General features: G+C 36.6%; 1 protein-coding gene across 6 annotated transcripts in view; it reads right to left on the reverse strand.

Moving 5' to 3' along the window:
* NR3C2 (nuclear receptor subfamily 3 group C member 2) overlaps nucleotides 1-18,199 on the reverse strand; it is a 329,732-nt gene that overhangs the window by 89,083 nt on the left and 222,450 nt on the right. For all 6 annotated transcript variants that reach the window (XM_077846296.1, XM_077846294.1, XM_077846293.1 and 3 more), the window contains one exon: nucleotides 9,932-10,048. In XM_077846296.1, the coding sequence (XP_077702422.1) occupies nucleotides 9,932-10,048 (117 nt within the window). The remainder of the gene's footprint in view (nucleotides 1-9,931; nucleotides 10,049-18,199) is intronic.

Genomic DNA, 18,199 nt, shown 5'->3' on the forward strand with positions numbered 1-18,199 from the left:
GTATTTTATAATTCCATAAATCAATAAAAATATTTTAAAAATCTGTTAAAATTGGGTTAGCCTTTAAAAGGTATATTATCTGTCCCCAAAAATCATCTTAAGAGATACTAATGATATCAAATATCATACTATTTACTAGCAAAGGCTGAAAAACTGTTAGCAAGTTAGCTGGATGGTTTTTTGTACATTCTAGAAGTGAGGACAGAAGACTTTATTGTAACATAAAAAGCTTCCTCTCCCCATCTTCCCAATCACAACATTTTCCTGTGAAAATGGGGAGAAGGTGTTTATGCAGAAAGCCAATGAGCAGATGATCATTAGTCTCTAGGTTTTCAAATGAAAAAAAGATTAAGTTATATGCCTTTAGTGGACATACTGGTTAATTGAAAGTAAATGAATTCAATAATTTTTAACTTTGTGAAATCAGAATTTGAGGTAGATGGAAAAATGAATCCCAGAGAACAGGCAGGGACTTTATCTAGAAACACTGATCACCCATTTCTAAGTTGACTAAGTATGGTATACCTATGATGCTTGGTTTTAAAAGCAGTTTGATCCTCTCTAATATTTCTTTAGTCCTCATTCCCTACCTCCCCTAACCCCAGAGCTCATTCTCTCTCCTAGAACCTGGCATTTAGGATGAGAGAACATTTTGAGTACAGAGAGATGTTTTACAAGAGAATGTCCACCTTACACATTGGTTTTTAAAATTAAAATTTGCTTTATTCATGTTTGTGTGTGTGATTTTTGGTCTGTTTTCAAAGTAGCTATATCAAAAAGTCTTGAATTCCAAAATAAAGCCTTAGCAGTTCTGCTCCAAGAAGCATGAAAAGTTACTTTCCTTTGTTAATTTGTTTACTGAAAACAAATGATTTTTAATTCTAAATATATGGATAACTTATATAACATGTGAACAAAAATCTGGGTGTTGAAAAATTACTATGATTTAAGGGATGCTCTACAATTAACAGATGATTGTAATTGTTACGAGTCTGTATTGAATCTATTACACTCTGATTGCTATCTATACTTACAGTTCCTTTCTGAAAAATGAGATCAAAATGTTTCTTGTCAGAGATTATCAAGCTTTGTGCCCCAGGGATCTATAACCTGCCACACCAGCCTGGGTAAGGAAGGGGCAGTAGAGGCAAGGGCAGCCATTTGTCTATATCCTCTGGAGGACTCCAACCAACCAGAAGCTCCATTCTGATAGTCAACCCAGGCCCTCTCTTGGTAAGTTTGAGTACAGGATACTCAGCTGATGATGAGCCTAAGAGACCGAGAAGGCAATGCATAGAGACAAGTGTACTGAAAACCATGAGTAAGCAAAACACCAAGGGAGGGAAGGGAGAGATTGTTGCTTGAAAAGAAATAAAATCAAAGAGAAAGTCCTAGAAATTGAAAACCTGATGTGTCCCAAATAACATTCCAGTATTTTCCAGAGACTAAAAGTGAAATTATCAATTTTCTTAAAATTAAACTCTATCTATCGCCATGAGGTAACTTCAAAGAATATAACAATATGAAGCACCATAAACAAAACAATCTCCCCCCTCCCAAAAAAAAACCCTCCCCATAGTGTACCCAAGAGTTAGAAAACAATTGTGTATTACAGAAAACATCACTGAGTGTGTGGAACTGGAAGGCTGCTGTGGTCCAGCCAAAGGAGAAACTGTATCTGTGAGGTGCTTCTCAGAAAGACAAAGGGCGGCTCTGATGCCAGGTCTCTGGAGATCACCAGGGCCCATGACAAGCTATCCTGGCCGCAAAGGTCAGAAAGGCTAAGCTCTCCAGCCCCTTAAATAAAGAAGGGATGACAGTCTACCAGGACAGACTGCAAATGAAAAAGTTAAAGGAAACATGGAAGTAATGGGCCTCTGCATACCAAGCAGAATTTTTCCAACACCTCTGGGTTATATATCTAAAAAGACCCAAGGGGGATGCCTGGATGGCTCAGCGGTTAAGCACCTGCCTTCAGATCAAGGCATGATCCTGGAGACCTGGGATGGAGTCCCACATCAGGCTGCCTGCATGGAGCCTGCTTGTCCCTCTGCCTGTGTCTTTGCCTCTCTCTCTCTCTCTGTGCCTCTTATGAGAGACATGAATAAATAAATAAAATCTTAAAAAAAAAGAGTTTAAAAAGACCCAAGGGAAGCATCATAGTTTAGTAAGCTCACCAAGGCCTGAGTATGTGCCTAGAAATGTGTCTATTTTTGGGATGGACTGAACCTTTGAATTGAATGCTTCCACTGCTTCCGTTCTGTCATCAGTCAAAAGTAAGACCCCAAAAAGAGTTTTAGAGGAAACCAATACAATTACATGTATATACTAATCGCAAATTATATAATCATAATAGCTAAAATTTGAAAGAAAAAAATGCCTTGGGATTGAGGAAATATAGTAAACCTTTAAATTCTGTTGGCTTTGGGACCAATGCTGAACTTTCCTCTATGAAATTTTGCAGGATAAAAATACCAGTTGTTTAATTCAAGTTATGTTCCTAGGCAATTAATATGGCTTAACTTATACGTGAAGATTGAAAAAAAAAACCCATACTTTCACTGATTCATAAAAATGTGTTATTTCCCCCTTCACTTTACTGTTCAACAGTCCTACTGAAATTCTTATTGTCTAAAAGCAAGAGGAATTAGACAGAAAAAAAATCCAAGGAATGGTATTTCTTCATAAAACTCAGTACACAAGGGCTTTCTAAACTTCTACAGACTACTGCATATCCTCCCCCTCAGGGGACCCTTAAAGATATAAAAATTGTTTTTCTTATTGGATTTCAGATATTAAACCTACTCTTCACTGGCATTGATCCTGTAATTTCTCTCACCGGACCTTTGCTGCATGGGAGTTATGCAGGTGACCATGCCAACTTGTTGCAGTAAGTTGCTGGCAGGTACAGCCAATTTTCCTCAAGTAAGGAGATCCCTCTCCTTGGGCTTGGTGTGTCAGTTATGATTCTATCATTCTCTGATCTTTGGGTCTTTTGTTTTTCACTCACTTCTCTGTTTTGGTTTTTAAAACATTTCACAGCAGGAGATTGGTTTACTGAGGTCTCTAACCTCCTCTTTTGTCCTCCATCCTGTCAAGCAAAAACTCCTTTGGTTATCTATCTGTAGGTCTCGTTCTTTACCTCTTCTGCTCAACAGCAGTATTATTTTTAGGTTTCCCTTCTTAGTTCAAGACCACAAACTCTATTTTCTTTAAGTTTTATTATAAAACATGTTCATATTACTAAAAAAAACTAGAAAAGGTAAAAGAAAAACTTTGTCTATATCCCTACCTCACTGACACAGCCATTTGGGGTATTATAAAACTTCCTCCTTGTCTGACTCCTGCAAGTCTTGTCCCATATAGCTGTAATCATAGAATAAGTAACCTAAATAATTTTGCATACTAATTTTTCATTATTACTTTTTTTAGAAAGTTTCTATGTTGCTATGAATTTTCATCGCCATAATGTTATTGGCTGATTAATACTGCATTATGTGGATGAATTTTAATTTACAGATTTTCCTCTCTGGTTCCATTCTCATCAGTAACGTACAAGAGTATCTGTTTCTTTGAACACTGCTAGCTTAGTGTTGTGTTTCATTCCTTTTCCACCGACCTGCCTTTCTGTCTCCAGAAAGCAACCATGATGTCTACTGTTGCTGCTGCTTCCTGTGTCTGACATCCTTCTCTCTCATCATATGACATGTTCTATTCCAAGAAGAGAAGATAGACCTGCCTGGTATGGCCACTGGTTAAAGAAGGCTCCTGCTAAACTGAGTGAAAGTGACTGCTGGCATTAAGGAAAGCTGCAGATACGCAGTGGAAGTAAATTGGAACCCAAATTAGGAATATCCTGTGGTTTGTAAAGTCTACATTTCTAAAGCTACAGGAAGCAAGTTTTAATATTTTAGAGTCCTCATTAAAGGAATGTGAAAGTGGACTAAGCCTATATAATGAAAAATGAAATAGGGGGGGGGGTGTGCTTTGTCAAAGAAGAAAGACAACGGAATTAGAATCCTTACGTTGCATTTTTTAAGTCTCTAATGATATGATCTTGGATTCCAAGTTCCTCATCTGTAAACGGGAGGACTGGAATAGAAAAATCTTGATGATCCCCTCTATCTTCTATGGCCAGAGCACAGTCAATAGGAAATACACCCCCCCACCAAACTCATTCTTGGTCTGAGGGCAACTTGGCTTTAATGCTATGTTTTATATATTTTAGGAGAAGCTCTAAAAGGCATGTATAGATCATCCTCTTCAGAACACTGGCATGTAAAAGTGATTAATTCCTCTGGAGAAAGCTATGCAAAGCAGTAAATTCTCATGCATATGGAACCACGACTTTTTTAGATCTACTGATAGGGGCTAGAGCAAGAGTGGCAGGCCCAGCTTGGGGCCAGGAAAGCTGTTATTTTCCTTTCAATTTCTCTGTTGACATTCTCACATCTTCTGCTATATTTTCCTTTGCATGCAGCCTAAAGCTCAGCAGGATTTTAAAGAAAAGGAATAGTACTTGTGGTAGGAAGGAGGGAGTGGGTCTAGAGAAAAGGAAAGAGGCACATTTTACGGCTCTAATTTTTAAGAAGTAAAAATCTACTTGCTCTTCTCTCTCCCTCCACTTTCTAAGGTAGAGGCTAGCATGGGGACAACAGTTAGAATGACATGCTGGCCAGCTGATAAGATAGGAAAAAAATTATTCTGAAGTATTTTGGATTCCTGAAGTCTTTAGAATGGGAAGGCTAATTTTGTTCCCAGAGTCATGATCACTCATCAACAGAAAATGCCTTCCAAATATTACTTTGGGTTGGCAGCTGCCTTATCCCCCAAGAGAGGCAGCAGGGAAGAGAAGTGGATCAAAAGAAACTGGACAGCCCTGCTCTGTTAAGAAAATTTGGGGGGTGATCGCAACATGTATAGATAGGCTTTAATATGACTCGTTGTAAAACTGCTTCACACTAAAAGGTTAAAATTCATGTTATCATTTTTGAATATAATAGAACTGCTTGCGTTTCTTATTGCCCAAACTGAAACTAAAAGCGAGGCTTCGGGGCAGTCCCAGTGGCTCAGTGGTTTAGCGCTGCCTTCGGCCCAGGGCGTGATCCTGGAGACCCGGGATCTCTCCTTCTCCCTCTGCCTGTGTCTCTGCTCCTCTCTCTCCTCTCTGTGCTTCTCATGAATAAATAAATAAAATCTTAAAAAAAAAAAAAAGCGAGGCTTCAAAATAAATTACAAAAGAAAAAGAAAAACTTACAAAGTACATGGCTGCAACTGGATAATTAGTAAAAGTTAAGGATTTATTTTATTTTATTTTTTAAAGATTTTATTTATTTATGAGAGAGAGAGAGAGAGAGAGAGAGGGAGGGAGGGAGAGGCAGAGACACAGGCAGAGGGAGAAGCAGGCTCCACGCAGGGAGCCCGACATGGGACTCGATTCTGGGACTCCAGGATCACGCCCTAGGCTGAAGGCAGGTGCTAAAAACCACTGAGCCACCCAAGGATCCCCAAAACTTAAGGATTTAATAATCTATGAGCCAGAAGTGGTTAAATTATAACTTGTGCCTGAAGAAAATAGTATTTTCATAAATATTATTTTCCACTCTGCCTGTTTTTGACTCAGTGCTTCAAAACTCACAGCATGCCTTCGCTCTAGGTAAAATGTTTCACCCAAACCCACAGGACCTGTGTTGCATATGCAGAAACCAATGACAGACTATGTGAACTGTATTGGGTCCTGTGCCAAATCTCACTTACAGGTCATTATAGACACAAATGAAAAAGCAGGCTGTCGTGGCTGCCATTAATGGACAGTCTGGATTATTTTAAAAACGCCAATCTACAAATAGCAGACCTATGTCATACTGCAGAGTGACGTTGGACACAGGGTCCAGTGCCAGGGCCAAGGTCTGAGTTTTGGCTCTGCCGTCCCTTGGCTCTGTGGCCTTAGGCTACTTCTTTAACCTCTCTGCATCTCCGTGAACTCACTTCCAAGATCGACAGATTTAACAGTATGTATCGCATATTGTTACATGAGGTTTGCCAAGGATGACACATCTAAAGGCCTAGCAAAATGCTTAGAATGCAGAAGCCCTCAAAAATGCCAGTTAGTCATTCATTCATCCAACGAATAGCTACTGAACACCTACTTTGTGCCAGCCACTGTTCTAGTCACTGGGGAAAAAAAGCAATGAACAAAACAGACAAAAATTCTTACCCTGATGGAATTTATATCGTAGCAGAAAATATCTCACTGAAAAGTGCTTATAATGATTTAGTATTATAGCTAAGCCAGTGGGTTTGATGCCACCCAGGGTCCATTTAGCAGAGCCTGGGAACATCTTTAGTTGTCACAACCTGGGGAGAAGGGCTTGCTATCAGCATTTTAAGTAGAGACCAGGGATGCTGATACACAAACTACACTGCATGGGATGGTCCCCTGGAACAAAGAACTATCTGGCCCAAAATGTCAACAATGCAAATGTTAAGAAATCCCATTTTAAGGGTTATGTAAGGGCTTGGGTACTCCTTAACAAAACCCAATGAGGTAGGAATTATACGTATGGTTACTTTGTTATTTTATAATAACCAATAGTACTTATATTTATAGAATATAATAATGTAACATTTATAGTAATATTTATGTATTCAAATTTTACAGTATTTGTAAAGTTAAATAAAATTTACATATAGACGCTTTAAAAGGTACCTCCAGTAGTGTGTATGTATACTTAAATTCAGGTTTTGGATTTTACAAAACTGATTTAGGGTTTATTTCACAATCAATGGCAGTACCCTTGTGCCATCTAGATTTTAAATGATTTCTCCTGACCCTCCCTCACATATTTAAGAAGATGATCTTTGTGCCACATTTGCACTGATTCAGATAACAGAACAAGAGAACAGTGTGCTATACTAGAAACACCAGACCAAGAGTCTTGAGCCCTAACACCTAGCATTGTTATTTCGCTGGCTGTGGCATCTCTGGGCAAGTCAGCCTCTCTAGGCTGAGGTTCACCATCATCAAAACATAGAGCAATAATGTCTTTCAGATCGCGTGTGAAAGGGCTATGGAAATCACAGTGAGCATTGCAACCACCCACCAAACCACTGACATGTACTGAGTGATCACTTTCTTCTCACTGCACAGGGACTCATTCAATCCTCATCCCAGCCCCTGTGGTAAGCATCTGATTACTGCAAGCTGAAGGTAAGGGAATGCGGCACGGAAAGGTGGTAACTTGCTTGAGGTTACAGGGTCAGGAAGTGCAGGAACAAGGGTTCCCGCCTGGGCAGTCTGGCTCTGGAGTCCATCCTCTTAACCAGCACCAGCCTCTCTGGCTGAGCTATAATGTGACATCTTCCGGCCACACTCTGACAAGAGCAGGCTCAGCTGGCGACAGCCCACTCCTGATTTCATGCAGATGCTCTGCTCTGCATGCTGCCTTGTTTACCTCCTCATCCTGACTAGCCAGCCAGTTGGTACATTTATCAAAGCAAAGAAGGATGAAGTCTCATTTCTTTTTCAAATTACTTTATTTCTTTTAAATATTAGGTAACATGTATACACAATACATGCACTAAACACAATACAAAATTCAAAGGCATGGCAGAGAACACAGTGACAATAATTCTCCTGCCTGTCCTTGTCTCCCAGCCACCTCAGTCCTTTCTACTGAGACAACCAACATTACTAGTTCCTTGTAAACTATTCCAGAAATGTTCTATACAATATAAATTCTTTTCCTAAAACAGGTCACTTGTAGGAGACAAAACACCCTATTTTGCAACCTGTTTTTTTTTTTTCACTAAATAATATTTTGAAGATCGGCCCATATACAGCTTCCCTTATTGTCTGAAGATTATCTGTAATTTATTGAACCAATCCTGAACATATGAATACTGAATGTATTTCTGATAGTCAACAATGTTATAATGACTATCTTATTATTGTATCATTTCTTACATTGCAAAAATAGACTTAGGATAAATTCTTAGAAGTGGAATCATTGAGTCAAAGGGTATGTGCCCCTTACCATTTTACTGAAATAGCTACATTGCTCTCTATAGGGCAACTGAATCACCTTATCCTTTCACCTAAAATGCACGAGATCACCATTGACTTTTACTTTACTTCTATATAATCAAACAATATATCATAAAAATGTTTTATTTTTGCCATTTGTAAAAAATATATATCATATTTTTAATTTGCATTTCTCTTATGATTAGATTGAAAATCTTTTCATGTGTTTCAAGAACCAACTGTATCTCTTTTGTCTATAAAAGTTCTGTTCAATTTTTTTTTTTGGGGGGGGGGAGAGAGAGAGAGAGAGAGAGAGAGAGAGAGAGAATTTTAAGCAGGCTCCATGCCTAGTGTGGAGCCTTATGGAGGGCTCAATCTCACTACCCTGAGATCATGACCTGAGCTGAAATCAAGAGCTGGATGCTTAACCAACTGAGCCACCCAGGTGCCCCTCAATCTCATTTTTATAGTAAGTTGGTTTCTTTTTCTATGGAATTACAGGAGCTTTTTATGGAAGAAATAAACCCGTTGTCTATAAGTGGCAAGTACTTTTCCCCAGTTTCTTATTTGCCTTTGCAGTATTATTTGATTTGTAAATACTGTTAATTTCCTCATTTCTTTTCTTTCAAAGCTTCTGAGTTTTATACCTAAAAAGGTCTTCTCCACTTGGAGAGTGTTAAAAAAATCCATGTTTTCTTTTAGTGCGTCTGTGGTTTTATTTCCAAGTTTAAAACTTTGAAAGACTACAATTTATTTGGGTGGATAGTATGAATTTGGATTCAATTTTTGTGTTTTCCAGATGGCTTCCCAGTTGTCACAACAATTTCTGTTGAATAATCTATCCTTTTACTACTGATCTGGAATGAAAACTTTATCACATAAAAAATTCTCATATTATTTTTATTTATTTCTTTAATTTCTGTTGGTCTCACAATCAATAAACAAACAGATCTGTAAATTTACTGTAGTTGTATTATATGTTTTGCTATCTGGTAGAGCTAGTTGCCCTCATTATTTGTCTTTTCCAGAAGTTTGCTGGCTGCTCTTTAGGAACTTTGAATCACCCACTGGTATTTTTTTTTTTTTTAGATTTTATTTATTTATTCATGACAGAGAGAGATAGAGAGAGAGAGAGAAAAAGAAAGAGAGAGAGAGAGAGAGAGAGAGAGAGAGGGGCAGGCAGAGGGAGAAGCAGGCTCCATGCAGAGATCCTAAGTCTCCAGGATCACACCCTGGGCTGAAGGTGGTGCTAAACTGCTGAGCCACCGGGCTGCCCTCCATTGGTAATTTTGTAGGATTGTGTTGTGTTATATTTATAAATTAATTCAGGGAAGACTAATACTTTTAGTATGCTGAATCCTCCCATCCATAGACATTGTATACTTCTGTGTTTGGTTCAATGCTTCTAACCACCACTCACCTCCACCCCACCTTCCCTCACAACCCCTTGTCTTTTGGTGGGCTCCTATGACATTTTTAAGTGTTTTTCATATAGGTCTTCCTTTAGTACATTTAGTCCTAGAGTTAGGAATGTATTCCTATCTGGTTAATGTTATCACATGTAGGGCTTATTTCTAAACAGACATTACAATAAAAACTGTTAGTTACAGCTTTATATAAAAAGTCATTCATTTTTATTTTGGTTTTGGATATGTTCCCAGTTCTCAAAACCTTAGCAAACTCAAGGTTGAAAAATTTTCCTAGGACCATAGTCACGTAACATACTTCTTTTAAACTCCTGCTAAGAAAGAAATACTGAAATGTTTCAGAACAAGTATAGAACTTATGAGATTTTCAGAAATCTGCTCCATGTTAGCTTCATCTTAAATTTTGGGAGTATAGAGAACTTAGTGGTGTTATGTGACATATTAACAAATTTTATTGAACTAAAAACCCAAAACTTACCTCCTAAATTCATTCCAGCTTGAAGACATTTCTGAAGTCTGCAGGCAGGACAATTCTTCCGTCGAATCTTATCAATGATGCAATCATTTCTTCCAGCACATAAATAGTTATGTTGCCCTGAATAATAATTTAAAAAAAACTGTTAAAGACTATTACAATAATATAAAGTATTAATAAGTATAATCAGATTATGAGACTTCATCTTTCCTGCCCTGAAATTTCTTCTACAAAAAAATAGAAGACAAAAAAGATTTACCAATAACATAGGCACAGGAATAGTCAGTTTAACGTATGTGGGATTTTAGATTACAGATAAGATTAATACTGCATATATTGACTTTCTTATACATAGAGCCACATTCCTCTAAACTGAAAGTTTTGGTAGCTACCCAAGCCCTCTCAGGCAATGGCCCAACATTCATTTAGACATCACAGCAGCAACAAAGTGGATTGTTCAAAGGCTTTCCTGCAGTTGTTTAAGCTGCTATGCCTGTTCACCATCTATACACGTGATTTTAGTGGGAAGACTTTCAATTATACAAATGTTAATGTTTAACTATTTCACATTGTAGACCAAACTGTAACTTAAAATATTCAGATGTGGGAATATGCTTAGAGAGAGGCATCTACTGGCAAAATGTGAAATTGTAGCCTAGCTCTATTATTCATTTATTTAAAAAATTTACAGAACATCCACTAGGTACCAGGCACTGTGGATATAGCAATGAATGAGATAGTCAAAAGTCCAGACTATCATTAATTTTCATTCAATTGGGAGGAAACAGTTAACAGACAAGGTAATTAGGTAAAATATACAAATGCTGGACAGTAGTAAGTGCTAGGGAAGGAGCATATAACACGGTGAAGGTGTGGGAGGATGTTGACATTTTAAAAAGAGTACAGAAGATGCTTACTCAAAGATACTTTAACTAATGGTCTGAAGGAAATGAAGGCACTGTGTTGATATCTTGGGGAGAAAATACACTACATAGAAGGAAAAGCAAATGAGATAGGGACAGGGTTGGGGAGGTTACTTGGCAGGTTTAAGGAATAGCCAAGTATGAAAGAACAGAAAGAATGAGTAGAAAATAGGAGATAATGAAAAAGAGTTAATATGAGTCAGATCATACTGGGCCTTAGTAAAGATTGTATTTAAGACTTGGACTTTAAGTGCGATGGAAAGCTTTGAGAAGACAAATGACTTGATGTGATTTACATTTAGCGAGATCACCCTGGCTGCTATGTTGACAACCGACTCAACAGACTAAGACAGATGCAGGGAGGCCAGGTCACTGTGGCAGCAAGTGGCAGTGGTGAGAAGTGGTCAGAGTCTAGATGCATTTTAAAGGTAGAACTGCTAGCATTTGCTGATAGATCAAAGAGAAAGGGGAGTTAGAGGCATTAAAATTCTTGGGTTGAACCCTTAAGAAAAATGGAACTGCCATAAATTGAAATGACAAAGACAGTAGGAGCATGTGGTTTATGGAAAACTACCCCAGTTCAGTTTTGGACATGTTAAGTTTGAGATGCCTGAGAAGCATCTAAGGCATTAGATACACAGGTCTGGAGTCAGGGAGAGGTCTGGGCTGGAGATGTAATCAGCTTGTAGTCATTATTTTAAGCCATGAGACTGGATGAGATCATACGGAGTGAACAGAGACTGGAATGAGAAGAGGTCTGAGGACTGGGTCATGGGTCACTGAAAACATGTAGACAAAGGAGAGAGGGAGTTTCATCGATTACTGTAAAGCAGTGAACAGGCTCTAAAGCACTCCCTTCAGCTTAGGACTATCATGCTCCCTTGGTTGAGGCTTACTAAGTAAATTACAGTAAATACTCAATAAAAATAATGTGTTGCTTAATGTAATTAAAATAATTTAATCTAGAGCACATTCTCAGGAACATTATGGTAAATCTTAGTAATAATAACAATAAACAGTACTAGAATAGGGAAATCTATCAAAGTAAAGAAATGAAAACCCATCATTATAATAATCTAATGATTTTTTTAAAAAAAATTGGAGCTCTTAGTGAATATAAGTAGGTACAGATAATTACACAAAGGCAATCAATACCCTTGGTAAAGACTGTAACCGATTCATATAACATTTCATGATGCTGCATGGTATCTTAAATAGTTGGTTATCACTTTAAAATAAAAATTTAAGGCCCTACTACAGAACTATCTTATTTAAGCCTTATTAACAGCCCTATGATATAGAAGGCAATTATTGTTATTATTGTTATTAGCTTACAAGAAAAACCTCATGCTAGCACTGGTAAAATGGGTTCCCAAAATGGTGGAATTGGAAGAATTCAGGAAGGCTGACAGTATCCGTGTGCCTTAAGGCCAGAGTCTTTCAAACATCAATTTGCAATATAATTTACTGGTGGTCCAACAGGATGCTAAAAGTGCTCTTTGGAACCAATAAGCAAAGGAACATTATTTGAATGAGGAACATTCTACTTTAACAGCCAGTATTTCCATTGGCAACCAGCATTCTGTGCCTTTTGCATGGTGTGAAACTGAACACAAAACTATAGATTTATCTATAACTCACACTGAATTGAACATACTTGAAAGTCCAACAAGAAAACTAAATGTAATTTTAATTGGTTTTAATTCAGCAAGTATTCATTGGGAACCTACTATGTGTACAAGGCTGCCAAACAATTGCATAAGGAGTTGGGGTAATCTAAGGTTCTTTCCACTTCTGTGAATGTGCAGTAAAATGTGACTAAGTCTCTTAGATTGCAGGCATACGGGAATGCATAAGAAATGACCACTGCCTTACATACACACTAGAGGATTTTCTTCTTTGGGTGTTCAAAAACAGAAACTTCCAAAGGCTGGGATATTTCCATATGGATTTTAAAAAATGAACACATCTTAAAAATCCATGTTACTGTAATAGCTACAGGATAACTTCCTTCCTACAGCAATATTTGAAATTGTGTACCTGATTTCTACCAACCAGTGTGGTCGCTGCCCCCAATTCATCTTCCAAAAATAGGATGGGAGCATTGTAAAAGACTGCTGCAGGAATGGCCTTAAGAGTTTTCAGATAGTTCCTCATCATTTATATTTTTAATTGTGCAAACATTAAAGATTTTAAATTGTACGTACAAAAATATATAATGTGTGTCCCATTTCTCAATCTATATTAAAACATCAAAGTAACAACAACAAACCCACAATGAAAACAGGAGAATGGGGATCCCTGGGTGGCGCAGCGGTTTAGCGCCTGCCTTTGGCCCAGGGCGCGATCCTGGAGACCCGGGATCGAATCCCACGTCGGGCTCCCGGTGCATGGAGCCTGCTTCTCCCTCTGCCTGTGTCTCTACCTCTCTCTTTCTCTCTCTGTGACTATCATAAACTTAAAAAAAAATTTAGAAAACAGGAGAATGCATCTAAAAGATCTAAAAACTTTAATCATGTCTTATTTAAACTCTGTGTTGTCCTAGTATTAAGACTGCTAATCCTGAGTAAGTCACATCCCAGGCATTTTTAGGTAAATGATTTTCTATGATGCTAACTTTGGGAAGACAACCAGAATGTTGGGGACCAGATAGTGGAAGCTCTGGATGATAAGCTAAGGAACTCAGATTTTATTCAGCAGGTGATGGGGTGTCACTGAAGATTCTATTTTACATTATGTTGAGTACAGAGCTATGTTTTAGAAACATTAATCTGAAGGTGATACTAAGTAGATAGAAAGGAAGTAGGACTCCATTAATAGTCCTCTTGAAATTTCTCAAAAATGATCTCTGGGCAAATTAGTAGCTATATATTTGTCAGACTATATAGCAATAGGAATAATCCCATGGTTAAAAAAAAATCTTGGTGATAAAGGAACAAAGATTTCTCATTTAAATTATATGTCCATTATGGGGAGAATTCCAGTTCTGGTAGTGGCGGAGCAGCTGGATTCAGATAGATCTCTCACAGATAACAATGATAAACTGTCCACAAAAGGAGTGAAAGATTTGAAGGCACTGGGGAGCAATCAAAAGCAGCCAGAAACTGGAAGAAAATGGACTCTTGAAAAAAGAAAAAAATCACCCTAGACAAGATTCACCTTTGAACAGCTCTTTCCTTGAGGGCCTTGTACACCACTCAGTGTAGAATAAATAGAAACCAAGTAAAATTCTCAGTCTCATTAGTTTCAGAAGCAGAGAACAGACTTGGGGGCTGCCGGAGTAGCTAGGACTTGAAGAAGGATATTCTGGAAAGGGTGTCATGGGGGATGGAGGTAGATAAAATGTACATATTAAAACCCCCTCAACTTTTTGGCTGAGCCCTAAACTGAATATGAACTCCAAAGAGTCCAGGGGTGAAACAATTTAATGTTGAAAGGGCTGAGCAGATTATTTCAGCTGCTGGCCATCACAAAAAGTTTGAATCCCACTGAATCAGAAGGACTCATTAAATACCTCTAGCTTTCCATTGTAATACTAGAAGGTCCCTGCCTAGGAGGAAATATGGTATTCTGGAACTGAGACATTTACTCTAGGGTTAAAGGCACAATCGAAATAGACCTATCCTAAAAAAGTTTGAAGCAAAGGCTCGACAAGTTCACAGTGATTTGTCAGATGATTTTAATGCACTATGAAAACAAAACTCAATACTCTTTGGAAAAATGTAACAGAATCTGGATTCTCCAGAGTTTAGAATACAATAATGATCAATAGAAATATTTAAAAACAGAAAAATATAAACCAAAGACAATTGAAAAATTTATCAGTAGTAATAGACCCAGAAGTTGGAATTAACAGATAAGGGTTTAAAAATTGATATGTTAGGTTGTATAACAAAATATGATTAATAGGAATTAAGAACTACCAAAAGAGGTTTAGAAACTATAAAAACAAACAAAACCAAATGGATATCCAAGAACTGAAAAATATAGTATCTAAAATAAAATATTTATTGGTTAGAATTAACAATATATTGGGCACTAAACAAAAATGGATTATTGAAATTAAATAAATATAAGTAGAAATCATCCAAACTGAAGCACAGAGAAAATAAATAATAGTACAAATGAACAAGGCACTAATAGTCTGTAGTACGGCATTAAGTAATTTAATATGTGTGCAGTTGGAATCCCAGAAGCAGAGAGAAAATAGGGCAGAAAACTATGAAAATTTTAAAATTTGATTAAAGCAACAACTTGAAAATCTAGAAAGCTTAGCAAATGCCCCCTTTAAAAGATAAATTCAAACAAAAGCACTATAGCACAATATAGTAAGGTTGCTGAAAAACAAATATAAAAATAATTTATAAGCACCCAGAGCCAAAAAATTACACTACATTAAAGAGAACAAGGAAAAGAATATCGGATTTCATATCAAAGCAATTGTGGCCAGAAGACAACATGTAATATCTTTAAAGGTCAAAAATCCAGAATAACCAATGAAAATATTTCTCAAAATGAAGGTGAAATAAAGAAATTTTTGGATAAACTAAAGCTAAGGCAATTTGTTGCTTGTAGAATCACATTATAAGATATGAAAAAGGAAGTTCTCTTTGCTGAAAGAAAATGATACCAGATAAAAATCTGGATGTACTGAGAGAAAGGCAAGGACTGGAAATGATAGATGGTAAAATGTAAAAAGAAAATTTTCTTTCCCTCTAAAAATTCTTTAAAAGTCAAATGATTGTTTAAAGAAAGAAAAGAATAAAAATGTATTATGGGATTTATTAAATATGTACGAGTGAAACACCCAAGAACATAGCACAGAGAAGAAGGGATATAAATGAAATTCTACTGCTGTAAGTTTCTTACATTAACTTAAAATGGTATACTTGGAATTAATTCAAGGTAGACAGTGATAAATTAAGAGTACATCCTAAAATCCCTAGAGCAATAGTTCTCAAAGTATGGTCCTTGGACAAGCAACATCAACATAATGTAAGAATTAATCAGAAATTTAAATTCACAGGCCCACTCCAGACCTACTAACTCAGGAACTCTAGGGTGAGACCTAGAAATCCGTGTTTTATATAATCCTGCAGGTGATTCTGATGCACATTAATGTTTGAGAGACTGCCATGAAGCAGCCACTAGAATAGTAACACTATGAAGCATAGCTCAAGAGACAATAGAGGTATAAAAATGGCATACTAAAAAGTACTTAACCCAAAAAAATAGAAAAAGGAAAAACAAGGGAACAATTAACAGAGGGAACAAAAGGAAAATAAACACCAAGGTAACAGATAAAAATCTAATATAGCAATAATTACATTAAATGTAAATGGTCTAAACACTTTGATTAGAAGTCAAAGATGGTAGACTAGATAAAAAGAAGACCGATGTATGGGTTAAGGTGCATTTTAAATATAAGACACAGACAGGCTGAAGATTAAAAGATGGGAAAATATACACAATGTAAAATGTAACACAAGAAAGCTGGTGCAGCTATATTAAAATCAGACAAAGTAGACTTCAAGACAAAGAGTATCACCAAAGAAACAATGTCATTTCATGATGATTAAATTGACATATAATAATCCTAAATATAAGATGCATCTAATAGGACTTCAAAATTCATCAAGCAAAAATTGACAGAACTAAAAGGAAAAAAAAAGATAAATCCAAAATCACAGTTGGAGATTTAAGAACCCTTCTCTCCATAACAATTTCTCAGAACAATCATTATCTATCTAGAGAGACACTAAAGATATAGAAGATTTGAACAGTATTAGCAAACACTTTGACTCAATTAACACGTAGGTCATGCAATTACACAATATACATGTTCAAGTGCTAGTGGAATGTTCACTGAAATAGAGCATATCCTGAGCTATGAAACAAGTGTCAAACTCTAAAAGGCTTAAATTAATGCACAGTATAGTTTCTCACCACAAAGGAACTAAATTAGAAATCAATAACAAAATATCTAAAAAAAACACATATATGTGAAAATTAAGCAACATCCATCTAAATAATTTATGGATCAAAAAAGATCAAAATGGAAACACTGAATATTTCAAACTGAATAATGAAAATTCAACATATCAAAATTTGTTGGATACAGCTAAAGCAGTACTCCCAAAAGAACTTTTGGCTTTATATACTTATATTAGAAAAAAAACGGTTTAAAATTGATGATCTAGGATTCTAATTTAAGATGCTAGAAAAAAGTAGAAACTAAACCCAAAGCAAATAGAAGGAATGAAATATGGTGCAGAAATCAATGACAAAGAAAAATACAAGCAATAAAGAAAAATCAACAAAGCCAAAAGGTAGTTCTTTGTAAAGCCTAATTAATCAGGCAACAGCAGATAGGCTGGGAATTCTGCCCACATCTTCTCACTTTGGGCCCCAGGCTGATGCAGTGAATACTTCAGTCTCATGGCACAGGGGCTGGTGAATCTACTTAGGAAATCTAAAACTCCAGCCCAGAAAGGACAATTCACTATTCATTGCTCAGATCTAGCCCAATGATCCCACTCAAGCACAAGGAAGGCAGGAATTGGAATCCTACCTTGTGCCCAGAAGGCAAAGATCTAGAAATATATGGAGAACCTCACTGAAGACTATCTCCATGAAGGGGAAAGGAGAACATAAAATTCGGCCTCTATATTAGTTCTTCCTGAAGTATTAGAAGACTTACATTATTGCTTTTTTTTGGAAAAATGAATTTTAATAGATACTGTTGAGACCTCTCTTTCCATAAATAGCCGAACTTTTAGAAATGTTAGTAAGAAGCTACTGATGTGTAACACATTTCCTTTTAAATGAAAATAAGCATCTATGGACTATTTTAATAAAGAACGTAATTCAGTGACCACCCCCAAGTCCCCAAACCCCCAGCTATTTTATCAATGGTGGTACACTAATATACACATGTATTCAAGAATTTGTACTGAAAGAAAAAAGAAACTAAATTAAAAGCTTATAGGGGAAATGCAAATGTCCCACAACTTTCAAAGAGATTATAATTATTTTTCCTCATAAAAATTTAGAGAAAGTTCCATCTGGCTAGTTGGTAGCAAGCATGGTAATAGATACTCCAAAGGAAAAAAAAAAAGTACAGTTCCACAACATGAAAGGAAATAAAAGCTTAAAGTAAATAGGATATGCTTTGGAGATTCCAAAAGATTTCTTTAGATGAAAACTTTTGTACAAAATTGCTGAACATCCATCCATTAGGCACTATGAAAAACAACACAGCACAAACAGCATACTTTCCGGCCCACGGTTGCTACTGAATAGAAGAATGAAGAAATGAATGTAAGCATAGTGATACATTCAATCATAT

The sequence above is a fragment of the Canis aureus genome, chromosome 13, assembly GCF_053574225.1.
Source record: "Canis aureus isolate CA01 chromosome 13, VMU_Caureus_v.1.0, whole genome shotgun sequence".
NCBI lineage: Eukaryota > Metazoa > Chordata > Mammalia > Carnivora > Canidae > Canis > Canis aureus.